Source organism: Clupea harengus, chromosome 6, assembly GCF_900700415.2.
Source record: "Clupea harengus chromosome 6, Ch_v2.0.2, whole genome shotgun sequence".
Lineage (NCBI taxonomy): Eukaryota > Metazoa > Chordata > Actinopteri > Clupeiformes > Clupeidae > Clupea > Clupea harengus.
Genome location: NC_045157.1, coordinates 5,586,719 through 5,610,114, shown reverse-complemented (window position 1 = coordinate 5,610,114; position 23,396 = coordinate 5,586,719). Strand labels below are relative to the sequence as shown.

Here is a 23,396-nt window from a genome sequence, read left to right as displayed (position 1 = left end):
CATCCTTTAGCTTGAGGCAGGAGGTCTGCTCAGGGAGTATGCTCATGAGTGCCAACTAATATATGCCCTACATCAGAACATCAGAAACAAACTAAACTAATCTCAGATCCGTTTTTGATGATACCAACTAATGCTCTCCTGATCAGGCTGCTGCCTTTAACTGAAAAAGGCCTTGGAGAATTTTCGTTTGATTTGACTGTTTCAAACCTCCTCTCAACAGAATCGCTCTGAATACTGTGAATGACCGTGAGGAAAGGCAAATGAGTTCTGCTCTGTAATTAATTGCATACGGGTCGATTCGTGGCTGCCTCAGTGAATGGCTGTGGCTGGAGCTGGAGCAGAAGCGTGTGGTCTGTGCTGCGCTGGTGACCAACACAGAGGCGTGCAGTGATCCCCCCCCCCCCCCCCCACCCCACCCTGGCCCGGGTGGGTCTGCTGGATGCGGATGCGTTCGGTAGCGTGCGTCTGGATTCATTGGAAATGAAAGCCGCGCTGATTGGCGCTCCATTATGGCAGCCTTGTCTTCCCGGTGGCGCTATTCAGTCAGTGGCTCAGTACTCAGATGCACTGAGCTCAATTAGCGTCTGCGCCTGAAACGCTAGCGCAGCGGGCACTACAGGGAGGTGTTGCTTTTCAGCATGCGTATCACACACACATGCACACAAACACATAGACACACACACACACACATATATAAACACATAGAAACACACAAAACACTAACATACATGAATGCACACTTAATCTCTCTCTCACACACACACACACACACACACACACACACACACACACACACACACACACATACATACATACGCACACAGGACACAGACACACACACACACAAACCCACATATGCACACATTCGCACGCAAGCCAACCCATGTATCACTGCGCAATGCAGAGCACATCATAACATCCTAAGCCCCCAATCTCAGCTGAGCAGGCCTACTGCTGCCTGCCACCCAGGCTGCCCGACAGCACTGAGGGAGAGTGAGAGAGAGGAAGACCGAGGGAGAGCGAGAGAGAGCGAGGGAGAGGGAGAGCGAGGAAGACCGAGGGAGAGCGAGGGAGAGCGAGAGAGAGGGAGAGCGAGGAAGACCGAGGGAGAGTGAGAGAGAGAGCGAGGGAGAGACAGGGAGAGCGAGGGAGAGAGAGGGCTTGATGAGGCACAGACTCAAATCTGGAAGCCGTCGCCACACTTTGTTAGCATTCATCTCACCCAGTGGCCTTCTGTTGACGCCTTCGTTTGTCCATTAATTCCGTCCCTGTCGCTCGACTGTACTCCTCACCCCAGCAGCGCCCTGTGTGCAGAAGTGCTGACTGCAGTGCAGTGGGATGGGGCCCCAGGATAGTTTTGATTAAGACTTTGTGTATGAGAAGAGCACTTTGAGCCAATTCACTGTTTTGTGCTGAGTTAAACCATTCCCGAAGTGTAAAGATCCATTACAATTAGAAAGTAAAGCTATGCCCTCATTATACAAATTTCAAATATTTCTGGTTCAATCGGGCAGGCTTCCATTTGTTCATTTATTTGATCTATGTACTTGTTCACCATAGTCTGGTATGTTGTCAGCTCCCTGCAGCTTTTCCCCCTTGAGGTTATGCATGTGATGCAGATCTGTTTTGTATCTATTTAACATTTCAAGTTGGTTGAATCCACTGCCAACCCCTGCAGAGACACACACACACACACATACACGTGCGCATGCACACAAACATACACTCCTCCATTTCCCGCCTTATGAACTGGAAATTCATTCAATGCTTCAACAATTTCTAACAATCAGTATTCATTAAGTGGTTTAAAAAGCCTGTTAAACTGAACACACTCCCAGCAATTGATCTAATTTAAAACTGAAATCAAAATTCATAGCCCCTGAGATCAATCCAGGCTAATATTATCTTACTGTCGATGCGATCGATGCAACCGACAAGTCTTTAGGCTGAGGACATTTAGTTCAGGCACTCAGCAAGGCAGCTGTAAGGCAGCAGGTCCATTCAGCCTCTCATGCTGAGGTGTTTGTCGCTACACGATGGTAGTCCTTTGGGGGATAGTAGTCCCTCACATTGCGCATGCGTCATTTTGCGACACTGTCGACAGCGAAGCCGCGCATGCGTCACAACGACAGATCCGTTTTTAATCATGGAGAAAAGTGACGAAAGCCAGTTTTTTGAAAACATGACCATTTATTTAAAAACAAAGAAGATGTTGTCACAGTGGACAAAACAGATGAGGCGAAGGATCAAAAAGTCTCTCCCCAGTTTCGTTTCATATGTTGACGTAGAGCCTTATGCTGTTAGCCGTTTACAACATAATTAAATATAACATTAAATATACCCACATTATGCGTTAAGACAAGCCCCATATGTTGACGTTTAAACCGTTTACAACATTATTAAATATTACGTTAAATAAACCTACATTATGCGTTAAGACAAGCCAGATATGTTGATGTTGATGTTGAGCCTTATGCTGTAAACCGTTTTGTTGTCTGAGCATGCGCGATTATGTTGAGCCTTATGCCATAAACCGTTTGTGTCTGAGAATGCGCAATGTGAGGGACTACTATCCCCCAAAGGACTACCATCGTGTAGCGACAGTGTTTCCTCCTCATTGTAATGTAAAAACAGGACCCAGCAACCCCTCAGCTGTCATCAGGGCACCTGAAATCACCATCATGTTGTGGTCAGAAGAAAATGAATGTGCAATAAATGATGGATACTGAACCACAAGCTGGGTTCAGCCTTTTGCGAATATGCTTAATCCGTCGAAAATAATTGTTAGGTTCTTGTACAACTTGACTTAAGGTTCCATTTGATCAGTGGAGTGTGTTGCGTGTAGACCCTCCCCTCCTGGGTGTGATGCTGGGCTAAAGAAAGGAAGGCCTGACTGACCCCTGCATCTGAAGCACCTTCTGACCATCTGCTGTTCACATAAACTGATGGTAGAATTTAGTTCAGGCGCTCAGCAAGGCAGCTGTAAGGCAGTAGGTTCGTTCAAACTGATGGAGAATTTGCTGGCATTTTATCCAAATCTTCCACCCTTTAGCCGTTCAGTCGTTATCAAGGCCAGATCCTTTCCATTCAATTCAGTTGCATTCATTGAGCACCAATAACAATTGAAAGTGTCTCCAGGCACTTTACAGAGTGCCAGAGCCCACACACATACACACAGAGTCCAAACTACTCCAGAGCAAGCACTAAGGCGACTTGCGGCAAGGAAAAACTCCCTGTCAACAGGAAGAAACCTTGAGCTTAATCTTAATGGACAGATCTTAACGAACAGCTGATAAATGACATGTTTGTCCTTGAGGATGACAACATGGGTGATTTTCATCATAGAATTTCTTCATTTTTGCAGTGTTTGTATCCGTATGTAAATGGTTTAAAGGTTCCTCCCTGTCTTAATAATGCATGCATTTGTGAATGTTATATTCCATATTCCATATTCCATTTCAACCACATAATTTGATTGGAGTTTCATGGTAATTCGACCATTATAGAAAAAAAAAACACGTGGGGTGTCATCATCAACAAGCTGTGTGCGTGCGGCTGTCAATGCACCCTCCTGTGATTACTTCCTTCTCAATATTTCATACCTACATGTGGTATGACTGCATTTAGCACACATAATTCTTGGAGCAAATGTCACAGTTGCTCAAGCAGCATAGCGCAGGTACAGATCAGTGAGTGGTCCACTGCAGGCGATGCATTATGCATTCTGCAGACTTACGGTGCACTGCCTGCCTCCCATGTCTGTTTCACAGGCTGATGGATGAGCTTATGAGTGCCTCATAATTACAGCTGTCATTTTATCTTGTGCTACACTAGGCTGCCGTGACTGTTGACATGAGGGTTTTGTTTTAAAACACCCATGTATGCGTTCCCATGGGGGAGAGAGAGAGAGAAGTAGAGAGAGAGGTGGGGAACAGGAGAGAGGCAGAAAGAGAGGGACAAAGAGATAGAGAGAAAGAGAGAGGTGAGAAACAGGAGAGAGGCAGAAAGAGAGGGACAAAGAGAGAGAGAGAGCCATTCTCATTGTGTTTAGAGAGCTACTTCATCTGAAGTTGCCATGGAAATATGGGAACAATGGCTCAGAAATCTTCATCTTTTGTTTTCCACTCAAGCACAATCACGCGTCTCTCCCCCAGCCCTCTGTCAAATTGGTGTTTCAGCGCGGAGGAAATAGGCTTTGCTTTATAACGGACAATCTCAGCTCACGCTTGGGCGCATGTGGGCTTGTTAAGAGGCCATGAAATCAAAGTGGCAGCGTTTTTAAAATGTCGCTCATTTGGATTAACGCCTCCCGCTCCCACTGTATGCACGAGGAAAAGGGAATGTTCCTTCAATCTTTTTTTTTTTTTTTTACTGCAGCCTCATAATTCACCGTGGAGATATTATGACTGATATTTGGACCCACCGCTATAAAGACAGGGGGCTCGAGTGCGTGAGGAATGAAACAAGCCCTTTCCCCTCGGGCTCTCTCCTCTCTCCGCCATCCAAAGGATCACTATCCATCATTCATCTAAATGCCAAACTCAAAACAAGTCTGACTTCTCTGAATTGTTTCTGTGAATGGCTGTCAGGCTGAGTAATACAGAGAGGCTCTCGTCTCCATTGTTGGAAAGTTTTCTCTTGCGACTTCAGCGCGGGATTAATTAAACGCCTCCACTAGGCAATACTGTGATGCCTCATATTACAATAATAGAGAACATACTGTTCATTGAACGCACATTCGTGAAATCAGAATAGCTCCATCACAGAGATCACTATACATTTTTGATTGTAAATGTGTCACTTTTGACCTACAGCACGTTGTCCTCATGTTATGAAGTAATAAATCATAAGGTAAAGCTACTGGTTCTAGCCCCCTACATGTCTTTTACCCTGCAGTAACACTGCATGCCAAGCAATAAAAGCAAGATTCATCATCTTTGCGCAACACTTTTATTACAGGACAGAGGAGCAAACCAACAACAAACTAACACAAACAGACAACCGATCAACGGATAAGCTCATGTCATAGGTCTTACTCTGTCTTACGCATCGGTTTCATACGGCCACCAGAAGAGGGGCGCTCACATTCAGCAGGTAGAACTGTGGGGCCATTAGGCTTGTGCATTGGGCAATATGATGTCTATGTGTGCTTCTGGAACTCGTGATGCTGTGGGGTGGTGGGGCATTTGGTCAGGGTGTTATCAGATGGTGGTCATGATGACGCTGTGGATGGTTGTGTGGGAACATTTTTGTATTTGATGGACATGGATTCATTTATGGAAGTATGAATAGCCTCACTCATTCACATACGTAGGTTTGAGAAGGCGTGAGATGAGTATGATAGGCGTCACTCAGATTGGAGTGCATGTGATTATTTTTAGAAAGAACATGAACAAGAAATACCAAAAGAAAATTAAAATTAAAATTAAAAAAAGTACCCAAATAACTATGGCGTAGGATAGATGTTTCACATAGATTTGTATTCGCAAGGGATTAAAAATGAACGGCTACACCAATGCTTTTTTTATTTTATTTTTATTTAAAGAAGCACAAAATGTAATGCAACACATATCTTGGTGTTACATCACAGTCAGTGCACACGTCCAAACACTAACACAACATGTTTAGGCTCTAAAGCGCATGTTGTCCTTGCTTATCGGAAAGCAGTTTCTCTGGGAAACACCTTGAATCATTGAGATACAGCTTTAGGTATAACTTACAAATAACTTAAGAAGGCTTTGGGAAACCTACCCCAGGTTAATGGCCTGTCTGGTATTTAGGTATCTCTCAGAGGGCTCTTTAACTGGGTACAGACCCAGCCCTACGCTGGCCCTGACCTGGGAGATGTACCACACAGACCCGGCCCTACACTGGCGCTGATCAGGGAGATGTACCACACAGAGCTGGATTTGGCTCAGACCCAGTGGCAGTCTGAGTACTGCAATGCACAACATACTGACTGGATGCAAATGTGTTTCATTGGATGATGTGTTTCTGGGACAAAAGGCATCAGTTAAATGACTACTTGTAAAAAAAATTGTGTGCCATATAATTTCAACGTGTGCTTACAAATCACATAAAACGATTTGTGAAATACAAGAATATTGCACAACAACAAAGGTCTTGTTTCCAGTTACATTAACATAAGCTGATTCTGTCGAATGTAAAGTATGATTTCAAATGCATTTCACTATTAGGTTTAAGGTTTGATTAGCTCTTAAAATCAGGGTTTCAAAGCCTTGGGGCACTTTCTCTTCTCGCAGCCCTACATTGACCAGCCTCAGATAAGCAGCAAATCAGTGCTGCCTTGATTGGCTTAATGAAGTGTGCTTAAAATGAAATATGGACTGGCCTAAATAGTTATGGCTGCTGTTAACAGTGATTATTCTTCAAACAAGCCACAATCTGAGTAAGAAGCTAAGAGTCATTGGATGTTTTAGACCCATATGACAAGCAGAATAAAAAAGGCTCTCTCTTTCCCTCTCTCTCTCTCTCTCTCTCTCTCTCTCTCTCTCTCTTTCCCTCTTTCTCTCTCTGTCTCACTCTCTCTCTGAATTGAGTATTACACAATATCATATTTATGTCATGATCATATATTTCTTTCTATTCTCAGTAATTTATCAACTGCACCACTGCAAAACGTGAAAAACACCTCTAACTTTAAAAACAAAACATGTCTGCCTCAACAGATATACAAACAAGGACAAACACATATAACCATTAATGAATAGACCTAATCTCAATGTCATCAAATACTTTAGCAGAAGAAAAAAAAAAACGAGCAGTTGTAATATACTCCTGATATCTAGTAGTCACATCATCTGACGCAGGAACACTTAATTAGCTTGCAGTGTCCACAGGTCTCAGAGCAGCCTGAGAGGTGCATCCTGGGAGGTGCCTGGACACTCAGGAGTGCTCACAGCTGACAAAGCTGCTTCAGCTCAGTTCTCCACACACTCCACAGTCTCACCTGGGTCAGTTACGCTTGTCTGGCTACTGGCACAGAAATGTGAGCGTGACCTTTTTTTTGTGACAGCCAAAAACACTCTTAGGTTATTAAAATAATTCCCAGTTTTAGAAAATACAGTCCATCCCTTTGTGCTTTAGATGATGGAGGTCTGCTGTTCTACGCCTGCTCTACCAGTGCCCTGGGTCTGCATCTCACCCCTCAGCAGACCCCTCACTGTGTGTCTTGGAGCATGTGAATGCGTGACGCCTGTTTGAGATTGAACATCTGGAGGAACAGAGGCATGGCGGTCTGCTGTGCTGTGAGTTGAGGTTCTGTTTTGATGCCACTGGGTAGGCCTTGAGGCAAAGGTTGGAGTTCTCTGAAAGGTCTTCAGAAGATACTTGCTCTCAGGCAATTTCTTGTCTTTGCAAAAAAAACTCTCTGCTCTCTGCTTTGAAAGGGTCTGCACTCGAGAGTATTGTAAAAAGTGTGCTCACTTCACTTCTGTCAGCCGTGGTGTTTAATTAATCAAATGGAACTACCTGCTTGTGTTTTCTAAAACTTACGCTCTGCGACCGGAGGAACTTGAAAAAGTGGTGATTGTGCCGAAAGTCCACTTGTGCCTGGACGATAGTTAAAAATCACGAGTAAGAATGAAGATGTCCCAGTGTCATCCGTGGAACACAAGACAAGAGGAACACACAGACGTCTACATTCTCCTCCTCTCCTGTCTTTTCATTTATTTTCTTTCTGTGTCGTCCCTCTCTGCCTTTAGTCCCGTGGCCGCCTCCTATAGGCCGTACTTCTGCAGCAGCTCCGACTGCCACTGCCTCTTGCGCTCGGGGAACGTCGGCGGGATCTTGATGTTGTTGAAGTCCACGATGCACTGCTTCATCTCTTCCTCCCCGTTGGGCCTCTCCGTGCCCTTCCTGCGGCCCTGGCCGCCCCGGCCCTCCCTCGGGCCTCCGACGCCGCTGCTCATCGACTGGAAGAGCTCGCTGTTGCGCCTCTTGTCCTGGAGGTCCTCCTTGGGCAGCACCATCCACTGCACGGACGAGCCCTTCTTGGGCGGGCGGCCGAGCGTGAGCGTGCTGGGCGGGCGCGAGACAGAGTACAGGGCGCCGCAGGGGGCCGGGGAGCTGCCCACGCTCAGCACCTGCGCCAGCGGGGTGTCCTGGGGCGAGGTGGCCTCCGAGTGCGTCTCCGAGCTGGAGGAGGTGGAGAGCTCGTTGAGGGAGGTTCCGCTCTCGCTGCCCTTGTCTGGCATCTTCTCAGGCTTGAGCTCCTCGCTGTCCTGTTTCAGCGAGACGGACTTCACGGAGGGCCCTGTGCAGAAACAGGCAGACAAAAACAAACAAACCCCAAAACAAGAAATGTTAGAAGGAATGTTAGAGTGAAATGGGGTTAGAAAATTGCACCAAATCAGCTTTAATTTAGATAATTATTTGTGTGGGACTAAGCTGTGATGAAACCAATTACTGGTTATGTGCATTAAAATCCTCTCTGTTGGTGTGCGGTGCTATACTCTTTCATGATGCTTCACGGTTTTGTGAACCTAATGAGGGGACTAATCCTGGAACTGCACATTTTTCTAAAAACAGCTGGCTTACCTTGCTGTCAGATGAAAGTATAGAATTGATTAAGCCCATCCCATTTGAAGTCAAATGAAAGCTACTTTGGTCTTGCAAAGGGAAATGTTTAAGTTTCTCACCGCAATTTGAGAGGTTTATGTACAAAGAGAAGATTATGTATGATTGTGAGGTTCCATCAGGAACATGTGACAATAACATAATCGTTAGCATATGAAATGTCAAATTTCTCATTCAAAACCCATATAAAATGTTAGACACACATGGATATCACATTACGCATTGCACACACTTTTGTGTAGTTGGCAGAGTGTGCCTGTCTATTGTCTATTAAAACAACGTCATTAGCATAGCATTATAATGCTCACCCCTTGCCCAACTCTGTGTGTGTGTATTCTGGGAGGGTGGACTGGGAAAGAAGTCAGTGGGCCTGTTAATGTGATGTAATTAAAGTGGCCGCTAATTGGTGATTAAATGTCAATATCCAGATCTCGCAGATCCAGGAGGTCCATTAGCCTCTGGATCAGCTAAGAGGCATGGCAGCAGACCAAATCACAGTGGAATCTAAAGCAACTAAAGATACAGACACTTTAAAGCTATCATTACATGAGATATACATCTTAATTACTACTTTAGGAAGCATTAGAAGGATCTAAAGAGGTTTAAAGGCGCAGTCCGTTATTCTAATCTAACAGATTTTTTGTCAAATTCATTCAAATGCGCTTTGTGGCCCTCTAGGTGCCTGTTCTGTCCACTGTCCTAGTTATGTAAATGGGAAACAAACAATGTGGCCCAGACCGAGCCACAGCCAATCAACATGTTGCTTCATGAGCACTGAAGGGAGGGGTGTCATTTCATTGGCCGTTGAGCTCAAATGCCAACAACCTTGCGCCAGAATTATGGACTCTACAATCAAAGTGAGACGAAATTATCTATTTGAAGCGGGCATTGTGTAACTCAGAATTAGTTCATGTTGAGTTATACCGCAAAGAGCACACAAACTGATCAAACTAGTTAATGTGGAGTTATACCGCAAAGAGCACACAAACTGATAAAACTAGTTAATGTGGAGTTATACTGCAAAGAGCACACAAACTGATCAAACTAGTTTATGTGGAGTTATACCGCAAAGAGCACACAAACTGATAAAACTAGTTCATGTGGAGTTATACCGCAAAGAGCACACAAACTGATAAAACTAGTTTATGTGGAGTTATACCACAAAGAGCACACAAACTGATAAAACTAGTTCATGTGGAGTTATACCGCAAAGAGCACACAAACTGATAAAACTAGTTAATGTGGAGATATAACGCAAAGAGCACACAAACTGATAAAATACATCCATCCCCTATTCAATGGGAGTAGCTTTGGAGAAATGGTGTCTGATAAACAAACAAAAATGTGAATGGAAATTAGCGCAGCCAAAGAGAAGATTTTTAAAAGCTCTGTCTCCTGTTATTGGAGTAATGGCTATAATCATTGCATCGTATCTGTCTGTGAATAGATGGATGGATAATTATGGCAATTTGTGAAAACAAAGATATGATCTGTCACCTTTCCAATCTCTGTTCATCAAAAAAACAAAAGCAGGCCTTCATTTGCCTACTGAAATGAGTGGGCAACCACAGATACGCGAACGCACATTTTGGTTCCCCCATGTTAATTTTGCAGACTGTTAATAGCAGGGGAGTCAATCAAGCAGTTACCCAGACCTGGGGGTCACCAGGCCAGAGACGCAGCGTGATGGAGTACAACCCAACCCAAGCCCAAGCCCCTGGCATGGGCCCTTGGCAGCACTCCTCCCCCGCCGGAGCTGATTACTGGCACCATAACGGGAGTTTTGTACCCCATTTTGGATACAATGGTGTCATTTTGGAACTGCCACTGCAGTAGAGTACATGGCTCTGGAGATCTCTCATCATCATCAGTAGACACATTGCCAGGTACCCATTAGGAGGGACAGAGATGGCTGTTGTCATAGAGAGGCCATTTAAATGGGTAGTTCCATATACTGTATTATAAAACCCTTCTGACACAATCCACTGCAAAAACAAGATCACTACAAACCTGATTTGAACTAAAAAAAAACGATCGTTTTCCTTTAACTTGCAAAGCTAACAAACCATGAATTGTGCTCCTGTGCCCTTAAAGAAAATGTGAGCTTGTGGGTAAAACCACAGGTCAAAGATGAACAGGAAGCCGTCAGGATCTCATCTCTACCTCGTTACTTCAAAGTTTGAGGGGGGAAAAAAAGGTACATCTCAAAGGCTGCTCCTCCTCTCTCTTTACAGTTCAGACAGCTGGAGGTCGTGGAAATAAATCAAGATTCAGTCCCGCACAAAGATAAAGCCTCAATTACATCAAAGACATAAATCTACCCCTGCATGTGTCCTCGCTGTGTGGTAAAAAAAAAAATCCCCTTTTGAAAAGGTTAGCCACCGCAATGCATCAAAATAAAAGTCTTCACATGACTTCAAAGGCACACGTGTAAAGAGGAGGGCCACTCTGTCTCCTGGCAGGCCTCACTTGCTCACATGTAATTGCTCATTATTGTGCTTCCCACTCGTCCATGTAATTGACAGCTTAATACTTCAGTGCCTGTTGTCATTCTGGGGGATTCCTCCACGGTCCGTAGGGCTCAACTCACTGTGATCTCTGCCATCCGAATGAACTAAGGTCTTCAGAGAGTCACACTGCCCTCGTGCTAACATCATTTTAACACAGTGAGTGTCATACACACCCTACATGCAGATATTACCAGAAAAACCTTCTTCAGTCAAAGGGGTTCAGACCACCTTAGCATAGGAGGCCAGAGAGTTGTCAGAGGGTTGTCTCTTCTGAGACACTCTGGTGAGACTTGAGGTGATTGATGGTGTAGTGGTGTTTCAGAGCGAGCCAGGTTTCCCAATGCCAAGTTTCAGACTCCGCCTGTGGCAGCACTGCCCCTGCCAGGCATCTTATACCATCACGGGCTACACACATATTTCACAGGCTAAATAGATTCTGACCTTTGTCGAGGGAAAATGGATTACAGAGGGAAAAGTCGGCCGTGATGGCAATCTATAATTGAAATGCAGAAGGCATGCATGTGTGAGCCAGGAAAAGCAACAGAGAAGGGTGAAATTTAAGAGAGAAAGGGTAAAAAAAAAGTAAAAAATGAAAGCTTTTCTCTGGCGCAGTAATCCCACGGGGTAAAACACAGGCTTGCGTCTGTTCAGAGGGCAGCTCCAAGGCCGAATAGTGGGGTGCACAGCATTCAGGAAATAGCCTGGCAGAGATGCCTTTAAGCAGGGGAACAAGACCCAATTACACTTCTGTGGTGTCCTGCAAAAATGGTTTGTGTTTCTTTCAAAGGTATTGTTTTTCTGTATTCGTTTAAAGTATTACGGTAATGTGTGTTTTAATGCAGGCCCGGTGGCCTAGACTGTGTTCAGTTTCTACAAATGTCTCAATTTCATGGCAGATGACAAAAGTAGGAGTATCGTGCTTTTGCACCTGTGAGAAATGTGCTCATTTTTCTGAAAATATAAACTCTCCGATTCAACAGAGGGAAAAAAAAACATCACAGGTGCACATTTTGCATGACTGCCAATCTCAGTGTGTTTGTTGCAGTCTGTTCATTGCAATGTGTGTGTGTGTGTGTGTGTGTGTGTGTGTGTGTGTGTCTGTGTGTGTGTGTGTGTGTGTGTGTGTGTGTGTGTGTGTGTGTGTGTGTGTGTGTGTGTGTGTGTGTGTCTGTGTGTGAGTGTGCGCATGTGCTGTGGCTTGACGCTGCTACTTGTTTTGTTACGGAATGAGGGAAATGAACGACTCGACAAATATTTATTTGAACACAGAGCTGTCCTCGGGAGAGCAAAGAGAAGTGAATCGCCGTGCGGCGGCACCCAAGCAGAGGAACAACAAGGCATTCTGGGAAGAGCGCAACACACTTCCCCGCTCTCCACCTGCATTTCATTTAGGCCTCAGGAAATCAACATTTCACCCGCTTCAAAGACATGCAAATTAATGATTCCACTTACGAAGGGAAAAAAAGCTCGTGGTTAGCATGTTATTTAAAAACGAATTATCTGGCTGAGAGGACCTGGGCTCGGAACCTGTGCCGTATCGCGACAGATGGCCACACAAGCCTCCATATCTCAGGGGGCAAAGTGATGTCCTAGAAACAATGCAAGCAGGAGCTGTGTAAACATATTGTGCTCACTCATGCTTTCTGGGTAATCTTGCTCATAGAAATTCCCATCTGTGTTTGAAATCACAGTCCAACAGAATGCAGACAGTCTCCTCTCCTTCCCCTCCAGATCTCTAATTTGCCTGTTAATATACCAGACAAAAGCAGCATTTAGATTATTGCAGAAACCCAGTAATTGCATTCTCAATTCAACTTGAACTGAAATCACTGTACGATTCAATTAGCAGTTGTATTGCTTCCTCTCTTATTAAAGACGGAGCACGTGTATCGACTTCCAAAGGGACATTGCCCCCATGCCACTTTCGTAAATGAGGTATTCCTCTAGGAGCCGTGGTGTTGTTCATTATCTGTCTCACTGACTAAGGAAGAGCATCATTTTTGTGGGAGCTTTAGCTGGGAGCTTTGAGGGGAACAATGCGACATGAGACGAAGACGAGCCGTCTCGAGCAGCTGTGATTATTTGTTTCGCATGGGCAGTTTGCTACCTGTCTCTGAGCCGGGCCCCACGAACGCTTATCTAAATTAATGAAAGCCTTCTTTAATTGACAAACCGCGCGGCAGACAATGAGCATTGAACTTGTTATCTGCCCGACGGCGGCGTATCATCTCATTCGCCGCTCAGCAAAACACATCAGTCACCGCCGGAATGGTGATGTGTGCCGCCATCACGTAGAAGTTTCCGAAGAAGGAAGTGGTGAACTTCCAGGGGGAAAGCGGATCCATCACCCTAGATGTAGTTTCTACGGTTACATTTTCAAACCGTGATAGCTGTATTGAGGAGTGCATCACTGCATGAAATACCTTCCCCTTCATCCGTGTGCCCATCTCTGGTGCCAGTGATCACATGATCCAACCGCTCGGTTAGCCACGAGATGGAAAGCGGAGCAGAGGGGGCGGTTTAATGAGGACGGCCGCACAGCCTGATGTCTCTCTCTTGGACGACAACCGGACGAGTCTGATGGACTATGTCAGGCGCACTTCCTCCTCACACAGAATCATTCCAGAAGACCTGCCGCATGGTGCTGGCCCTAATCAAGACTTGTTTCTTTTCTCTTTAGAGATACAAGTAGTTACGACGTGAACACTCGTCTCCAAAACGAGTTTCAGGCGAAAGGAAGATATATATGTTATTAGTGTGTTTTCTCAGGTTATGTACCTTTCTCAGGTTATGTGCATGTTGTGTTACCTTGTCTTGACACTCCCAGCGCTTATGCTGTGTTGCTGCACTTTGCACTAGTTGTGTCGTCTTGACTCTGCACCGATGTGTGTGACTTGTGCTATTGTATGTCTAGACTGTTTAGTGTTAAATCTTAAGCGCCAATATAAGAGAAACATCATTTCAAGACGCTGTATAATGTGAACGGATGGGCTGACAATAACGTTCTGGCTTGACTCTTGACTCTCTTGTTCCCTGCTGTGAAATGAACCAATGACAGACATCTTATTAACACCCATCTTTTTTTTAACACTTAGGCACTTTCAGTCTCCGTTTCTGTCTCAGTCCTCATCATCAGCCTCTGCTGTCTTTTCTAATGTTCTTATATGCTCTTGTATTCTCTTCTAGGTCTTGCCACACCCCGAGAGGCATTTGAGCAGAAATCCTTTAACAGAAATAACGCTGAATGGGACTCAAACGAGGCCAGCTGAAGTGCTTTCAAGTGAGATTTCATCTCCAGCTCTAACACAGCAGCTGGGTCTTTACTGCCAAGTATGAATAGATTAATCTTATCACTCTCAGGAGGGTAAAACCTTCTTCCTCACATTTGACCAGTTTTGAGTTTTGTCCTTTAGACCCGATGTTGAACTCTGAGGCAGAACTGAGAACTGAGTGTATTAGCCCTGTAGCAATCTCTCTCTCTCTCTATTTCTCTCTCTCTCTCTCTCTCTCTGGTAAGAAAAGGCCAAATATATGTATTGCCCTGTAATGTTAATGCATGGTCTATTTGTGCTTTATATAGATTTAAATAACTTTATATAGATTTAAATTATGTATGAAGCTATGCTTTTCTACTATGCATCTATAAGACAGTCTTCGCATTGCACAGTTGAACATATCACACACATACCATATGAATTATATTGTGTAATTATTGAACCGGGAGACAACCTTCTTCCTGAAACTTGCCATGTATGTGACACTGACAGTATTGCTATCGACATGTGGATCGGGTTATACACTACTGTAACCTACACCTCTAAGTAAAGGGCAGAAAAAACTGACAGTTTTGAGGAGATGCGTCGAGGTGATGACAGTCAGGCAGACTTTCCTCCTCTCATTCAAACATTTTGCACTGTGTTGGCTCCACACTGTCATCTGTCAAGTTTGGTTGAATATTTGATATGATGTGCCATACCGTCCTGACTAATGATGTATCTTTTCCAAATGAATGGTTGCTGTGAGGTTGTGTCGCCAGCAACATGTGAGTATAATTTTCAACTCGGAGCAAATGTCTTCTGAATACTGAACACTCGTCTGAGGGTGTTCACATCATACAGATCACTCTGCAAAACACCAGCGGAAAAAATCAATGCTCTGTTGTGCTACAACTTGAGACGTGAGGAGTATTTGAGCACACTGTGTCACTTGAGACCTTTTAGTCTGCAGAACCATGTTGTTTTGTCTTATGGAGATCAAGGTCATCTCACGATTCTACTGGCTGAATATGTTCAGAAAACAAGCACATTACACGAGTGCTTGTATTACTCCTTAACAAAGATAAACACATTGTGCACTGTTTAAACAAACCGCAAAATCTCAGTTAATAACGCAAAAGATAACAAAATTATATTCTGGCCCTTCCTGACTCTTTCTAAAAGTGTGAAAGACACTTCAAGATCTAGTCACTAAGACCCTGAACACTTAACTACTCCCTGTGGTGGGAGGGAGGGCCTGAGGTGGCAGTCAGGTCTAAAGTGTGAAAATGTACAGTGCTTTGACTGACTTTTCTCTTAGCAGCCAAGCACTATATAAATGCAACCCATGAACCACAACACACAAAAGGTCATGACCATTTCAGACGGGCTTACAGTGGATCACTCCCAAGAGTTGGCTGTGCTTCAAGGGATCAACCGTTTCTGCTCTTTCTGTGTGGTGGGGTGGGCAATAAAACTGGGATTTGGACCCGGACAGCAGCTCACACTGGGGGGGATCCGAGCCAAGTCCGGTTCAGATCTGGCCACTGTCTTGGACAGCGATGCTCTGCTCTCACTCTCTCTCTCTCTGTCTGTCTCTCTCTCTCTCTTTCTCTCTCTCTTAGGGCTGGAGGGGTTTGAGATGGCTGGGGGATTTGGACAGACCTGGCAATCAGACTTGTGATCAATGGAGGCTTGTGGTGATGCTACGCTATCGGGGGCCACACAAAGAGGATTAGCAGTGGGTTAGTGCTTCCGCAGCAGGCCGGGTCAGTATCCCGGGAGACAGCGGAGACAGCTACAGACCGGTGCCAGTATAAAACAAATACAATAATATTAATGATTTATTATTATTGTGTTTGTTTATTTATTTACGACCACACGTGTAGGGCTCACTGTCTAACCCCAGACCCCCACTCACCCAGCCCCACATTTAAATTCCATGTTGCGCAATTCGTAGATATAAAATGAGAGGGTATTTCATCTGTGGGCAGGCCTTTTCATTATGTTGCTGGCATACACAATGCATTGAGCATGATCTAACACATCTCATGAAAGGTGTGTAACGTTATGTGGAGTGACTGGCTGCAGCAAACAGGTTTAGCACCTATATGATGAAAGTGGAATAAAGAGATCCTTTTTCCGAGAGTAACTTTGACAGAGATAGCAAAGCAATACCAGGAGGCTCAGGAGAGACTTAGAGGCATAAAATATATTTCCTTCGGACTAATTCTCCCTCAGTGAGGAGATATGGGTTCTGGGACGCGGAGATAAAAGAATGATGATGTATGTGTCTAGTCCTATAGGCCTGAGCCTCCCCAGGTAAAGCCTCGGATTAAGCCTATCTGGACCGAGCGAAGGCACTTTGTTATCTTTTTAGGGTGGTTTAAGGACCCGTGTCTGGGATATTGAAGTTAACACAACATTGGTCTTGCTTTCTGAGCGTGAGCCAAACATAAGATATCGTAGAGGTTTTAACCACTTCCCTGCCAAGCACATTTTCTCCAATACCAGTGTTGTGTGTGTGAGGCATATACAGTAAAGTATAGTTTATACTTAGTAGAATTGACTACATTATTCCTTAGTGTGAAGGCTGAATGAATGATCCTTACTCTAAACCTAAATGATATTTTACAGATTATGAGAAGACATTATCTGTCGTTTGTAGTTCCTACACTATGAACTCGAGGAACTCATTTGCATTTGTGAAACATGAATGTGCATCCACATTCGCCCGCCCTCTTTATGAACCAAGCAGTGATGTTTCTGCCGCTGCTAACATCGTCCCTCTCCTCTCAAACAGAGGCAAATTGACATTATTATGCTCCCACGCAGCGCGGGATAAAGGTTTCAGCTCTTCATAAATATCAATATAAGACGCTGTGTGCGCGGGGCGGCGCATGAATTATGCAGGGACTCCAGGCTGGGCAGGGTGGCACAGGCGGTTGAGCCTGTGGATTGAGTGCGCGTGGCAGTGCCAAGCGCCAGGGGAAAGGGCGTCACAGCCTGAGCCGCCAGCTTCGCTACGTCAGAGCATTTGTCATCGGCGTACGCCCCCAGTGTCACCGGTGGCACCTTTGCTCCGTCAGGCCGTGCGTTATTGGCCGCATATTCATGGGCCTGGCAGGCTGCCCGGGCTTTCGTAACGCTGGCTGGAGACGAATGGCAGCGCGAGGCAAGACACACACACATACACACACACACGCACACACACACGCACACACACACACACACACACACACACTCACACACACACACACACACACACTATCACACACAGCCATCTATTCCTGCCTGCACACAGGGATTCTGACGGCTTCCACAAGATCCACCAGAGGAGAGGAGAGAGAACATTTGGAGGCCCAGGCTTATACAAGATTAGTCAAGATGGCCCAGAGTGTATTGGGCTCTGGGCACCGTGAGCTAATTGACATCTGTGTTGCTCCAACATGAAAATGACTGTGGAGTCAATACTGAGAGGCAAAACAAATGATGCCTGATGAATAATCAAAGCATTGACCAGTGATTGAATTGACCATGCAGGGGTTGTGTGTGTGTGTGTGTGTGTGTGTGTGTGTGTGTGTGTGTGTGTGTGCGCGTGCGCGTGCGCGTGCGCGTGCGCGTGTGCGTGTGAGTATGTGTGAAAAGCACAGTATAGCCGATCCACTTAAGTGGATAATATGGACGTTTGTCCCTCTAAATCAATCTCTTTAAATATTCATAGCAACGGGACTATTCTATTGACAGTCCATCAGCTGAGCCTTTGTCACCTGTCTCACTCAGTTTTCTGCCAGGCAGTCTTTTAGCACCAGCGTGGACCTGCGTGTCACGTGCAACTGGGCCACTCAGAAGGCCTGGTACTGGGCCACATCAGATCCACATCCTTCCCCCAAAAGAACCCTAGAGCCTCAGGCTCATTCTCCTCCCTCCTTTCTCACTCTTTCTTTCTCTCTCTTTCTCCCTGCCTTTCCCTCCCACTGCCCATTATTCTTCAAATTACAGCCTCACCAGAACCGTGGACTACATTTGAATTTCAAGTTAAATGAATCCTCGGCATTACTGAAAAAAAAAGTACTTAGCTGGGTTCCAAGAGACAGATTAGCTGGTATAATTCATTTCCTTTTCATTTACTGGTGATGACCACCCCCACCTGGTCCTGATGGCCACCCCCACCCCGACCCCCACCTGGTCCTGATGGCCTGATGGAGCCCTGCCTGCCTGCAGCTGGGGTGTGGTTGGACCGGAGCGTTTTCTTCCTGGTTTGATAGATGACAGAACTCTATCTATTCATCAGACCCCGCTGCATCCGTCGGCCCACCGCCCGCGTCTGACCGCTCACTAATCTCCCGTTTGACTGCTCCTTCACTCACAGACAGCGTTCACAAACATGTATGCCTCAGAAATGACAGAAAAAAGAAAAGAAAAAACATGACATGTCAGTAATGCTCTACACAGGACATCTGAAATTACCTACTGAAAGAGGCAAGCATGCACACAGCAATCTGTCCTGCAGCTAAGATGCCACATAATATAAGCATACAGCCAGGAAAGGCAGGCGCTGTCAATGTGATCTCTCTCTCTCAGGATCTCCAAGAAAGGTGTAACAGAACAAAAATCTTTCTTATCGAGTGTTCAGTGTTTTATAATAACACCAATCCAAGTATAGAGTATACGCTGTTACTAATTGTTATTACCTATATGTTACATGGTACTACACTGCACTCAATATTGGAGTTGCAATGCAACAAGAAGAGAAGAAGAACTCTGTAATACCAAGCCTGAATTGCCTGGACACACTTCTGTGTCAAATAAAAGACAGCAGAGTGACCCCTGGTGACCTGTGGGTTCCCATAACGACCTGACCACAGGGAGACAAATGGAGGTGACTCACACACACACACACACACTGACACACACACGCAGTGTCAAATGGAGCTGAGAAAATCAGTGCGCTCTCCAGCCAACCCTCCTCCTGACGTGCCCAAACTTGTACACTCACACACGCACACACACACACGTACAAACACACACACACTCTCAGATGTGATGGCCGACCTGACAGGGGATTAGATAACGATGCAGCAGGCTCCCAGGGAGGAAGCCACACGTCACGCTAAAGCTGGCCGACAACCTCTGTCAACACGCCTCCACCGGCCCCCTACCCTCCCCTCCCATCACACACACACACACACACACACACACACACACACACACACCCTGAATGCCCACCCTTGTCAGAGCTACCCCTTTCCCTGCCTGTCTGTCAGGGTCTTCTCTTCCTGAGGACACACTCCCCGCAATCTGAGCTGACAAGGAGCGGGGGGTTCTGTGTGTGTATGTGTGTGTGTGGGGGGGAGGAGTATGTGTGTGTGTGCATGTGTGTGTGGGGGAGGAGTGTGGTTGGGATGGTATGGGTTTATATGTGTGCGTGTGTGTTTGTGTGTGTGTGTGTTTGTGTGTGTGTGTGTGTGTGTATGTGTGTGGGGGGGAGGGGTGTGGTTGGGGATGATATTGGTTAATGTGTGTGCTTGTGTGTTTGTGTGTGTGTGTGAGAGTTTGTGTGTTTCAGTGTTTGTGTCTGTGTGTGTGTGTATGTGTGTGTGTATATGTGTGTGTGCATATACATGTGTTTGCATGAGTATGTGGGGAGTGGGTGTACAATTGCACTTGTGTATGTGCATGTGTGTCTGCATGCATAAGTGTGTGTGTGTGTTTATGCCTGTTTGTGTGTAAGCACTGTGAAAAGGGACAAGCGATAAGTCACATGAAAGACTCACACACCCACACACACACACACACACACACACACACACACACACACACACACACACATACACAAACGCACACATACACACACACACAAATGCATACACACACACACAAATGCATACACACACACACAAATGCATACACACACACACACACACACACACACACACATACATTTAGCCACTATGAACTGTGCCTTACCCTCTCGCTCCCAGCACCCCACACGCATGATCACCACCACTTTGGTTCACTCCTACACGCCTTCTTTTATCCACTTGTCAATCATCTATTTTTGAACCATTCTTTTTTTTTGTTAGCACATCTCGGTCCATCTTCTTCTGTAACCCACTGTGATGTGCCCTTATTACTGCCACCCCAACACAAAGTGCCCAGCAGGTGAAGGTAAAATGGGATAAAGGACTAAAGAGATAAATAAATAATATTGAACAGGCTCATTATCAGGCTTATAGCGAGTGTGAACCAACATCACTGGGTCTGCCAGACATGAGTCACAATGAAAAAGCCTTAAAAAGGCTGATTTTCACAGCTTTCTCTCCCTCTCCCTCTCCCTCCCCCTCTCTCTATCTCTCCCCTCTCTCTATCTGTTCATCTCTCTGTCTTTCTCTCTCTCTCCCCCCTCTCTCCCTCTCTGTCTTTCTCTCTCTCCCCCCTCTCTCTATCTCTCCCCTCTCTCTATCTGTTCATCTCTCTCTCCCCCCCTCTCCCTCTCTCTCCTCCTCTCTCTCTCTCTCTCCCCTCTCTCTCCCCCCTCTCTCTCTCCCTCTATCTCTATCTATTTCTCTCTCTGTCTTTCTCTCTCTGTCCCTCTGTCTTTGTCTTTATCTTTTTCTCTCTCTCTTTCTCTCTTTCTCTCTGTCTCTCTCTCTCTTTCACTCTCTCTCCCTCTGTCTTTATCTCTATCTCTCTCTTTCTCTCTGTCTCTCTCTGTCTCTCTCTCTCTCTCTTCTCTGTTGTATTCTCAGAGTATAATGTCAAGGTCCTGTCCACACCTCCTCACTGGCTCCTATTCACATGCACACCAACTCCTCAGCTTCACCTGCAGAGCTGCTCGCCTAACAGGCAACAGCACTGAAGCTATCTTTATCAGAGGCTCTTTGCTCGCTGGGGTAGAAATGTCCTCACATGTCAATCACTGCCATCACTGCCATCTCACACACAGCACAGCACACTCCGATCCTTACCTTGAGCACAGCTACTGTGTGAAAGTACATCCTGAGGGGCTATTGGCTGCTGTCAGCGCAGCCTTTTGAGGATGTGAGCGGACTTATAAGGAACTTACTGAAGAAGATATACTCGGTGTAGCTGCTCCAGATCTTATCGTCCCTGTACTGGTTGATGAAGGCCGCCGTCCCGGTGGAGTTGCACGCCACCATTTGGAAGCCGGACTCGGAGAGGCGGTCGAAGGCCTGCTCCAGGTAGGTGAACTTCAGGTAGAAGCGCGACGTGTACTTCTCCGGCGGGCGGTCGGGGTCCCGGCTCTCGTTCAGGGTGTCCCCGAACACCTCCTTGGCCAGGGCGATGCGCCCGCACACCATGATGCGCGCCACGCGCCGGAACTTGGCGTCGGCCTGGTTGTCCCGCACCATGGTGTAGGAGCCCCGGTAGCCGATGGTGATGAACCCCGACCTCTTGTCCGGGGCGGAGCCAACGGCCACCACCGAGTTGGCGGAGACCGCGGAGAGGGCGGTGCGGCCGGGTTGCTCGCTGCTCTGCGAGCTCTCCTCGATGTCGCTCTGGCAGCCCTCGTCGTTCATGGAGCCCTGCTTGGAGACGCGCGGACCCAGGAGGCGCAGGAGCTCGGCCAGCTGGAAGTGCTCGGCCTCGCGCTGCAGCCGCTCGCGCTCGGGGAAGTGCTCGGGCAGCACCAGCTGCCGGTCCCGCAGGAAGTCCAGGATGTAGCGGAAGAGGAAGCCGTCGCGGTCGATGAAGAAGCGGCCGCGGGAGTCACGCGGGAGCTCGCGCGGCACGCAGCGCGTGAACATGGCGTGCAGCGTGGTGTCGGGCACGCTGACCAGGGTGGAGCGCTTGGTCACGTACACCTGGCCGCCCACGTTCAGCTCCAGCACCTCCGGGTACGGGCATGGCATGGACACCTCGCTGATGGGCAGGATGGTCTCCTTCATAGCCATGGTCCTCACAGGCTGATGGGGATGGAGAAGAGAGGGGGGAAACAGAGAGGTCAGGCCAACCCCATAAAAAAAAAAAATGTAAATGAAAAAATAAGAGCAAAATCTCAAAAAAAAGAATGTAAAAGATCCATAGATTAGATGACAGAGTTTTTTTTTAGGGTGAAAAAAAAGGCAAGAAGAAAGGAGCACAAAAGGTCACCCAGCCGCTGAAAGTCAGAAAGTGTGCTGAAGTTTGGGGGGAAGGAGAGGAGACTACATCTCTGCCGGTGCTGAAGAGAGAGGCAGAGGAAGAAAGAAATGGGGAGTGAAAGAGAGAAGAGAGAAAGAGGGCTGACAAGCTCCCCTGGCCACCGTCACTCCAGTAATGAAGAGCGCAGAGGAGTGAAAGGCAGAGAGAGAGAGAGAGAGGGAGGGAGAGAGAGAGGGAGGGAGGGAGGGAGAGAGAGAGGGAGGGAGGGAGAGAGAGGTGATAAAAACGTGTGTGAAGCAACTCCTATTATCATTTGTCCAGGCAGCAGGGGAAGCCATGATGACATCATGTAGAGAGTGAAAGGGGAGGGGCAGACGGGGTGAAGGGATCTGCCTTTTAAAGCGACAGCAGAGCCGAGACATCCACACAGATACACACACACACACACACACACACTCACATCCACACAGATACCGCCTCAGCACTCCGAAGGGGTCTCTGTGGATTTGAACATACCTGAGAAATACATCAACATGATATAATATATATATATATAAAATGCTCTTTTTAGGTAATAATCCTGACAATAGATAGCATCTACTGTGACCCATTGTTGCACGTGCACAACGCAACACCTGTTTGGGAGCTCATGTTTAAGAAGATCTTCATTAATGTGCAGTAATGGTTTTACACTGAAGCTGCCATATCCAATCATTGTCTTGAAACATCAAAACTGTTACATCCTTGCATACTGAATGTCTGTTATTGCCATGGTTTTGGTCATGAGAAATAGTCCACAGCACCATCTAATGGACATGATAATAATCAGAGGTTATACATACATTTACACAAACATAATGACACGTACATCAAACATAGTGGTAAGTATTGTGTAACCTAGCAAGATACATTTCTTTGATTGAGT

At 46.2% G+C, this 23,396-nt stretch overlaps 1 protein-coding gene across 2 annotated transcripts; it reads right to left on the bottom strand.

Annotated features, from left to right (window-relative positions):
- Positions 1–4,936: 4,936 nt before the first annotated feature.
- kctd8 (potassium channel tetramerization domain containing 8) lies at positions 4,937–22,982 on the bottom strand. Of its 2 annotated transcripts, XM_031568834.1 has the most exons (3): positions 22,932–22,982; positions 21,432–22,293; positions 4,937–8,275 (listed from the first exon to the last, which is right to left on the bottom strand). In XM_031568834.1, exons 2-3 carry the CDS (start codon positions 22,279–22,281, stop codon positions 7,740–7,742), a joined length of 1,386 nt encoding a protein of 461 aa, XP_031424694.1. In that variant the 5' UTR covers positions 22,282–22,293; positions 22,932–22,982; the 3' UTR covers positions 4,937–7,739. The 2 variants fall into 2 exon arrangements, with proteins under 2 accessions (XP_031424694.1, XP_012675635.1); XM_012820181.3 differs by lacking the exon at positions 22,932–22,982 and having other exon boundaries at positions 21,432–22,701.
- Between the last annotated feature and the right edge of the window lie 414 nt (positions 22,983–23,396).

What these genes read in the sequence shown, in the direction of transcription:
- kctd8 (XM_031568834.1), bottom strand. Translation starts at nt 22,281, where the DNA reads ATGGCTATGAAGGAGACCATCCTGCCCATCAGCGAGGTGTCCATGCCA. An exon ending in CACCGAGTATATCTTCTTCA is followed by an intron (nt 8,276 to 21,431) that starts GTAAGTTCCTTA and finishes GTTTCTGCACAG; the next exon opens with GGCCCTCCGTGAAGTCCGTC.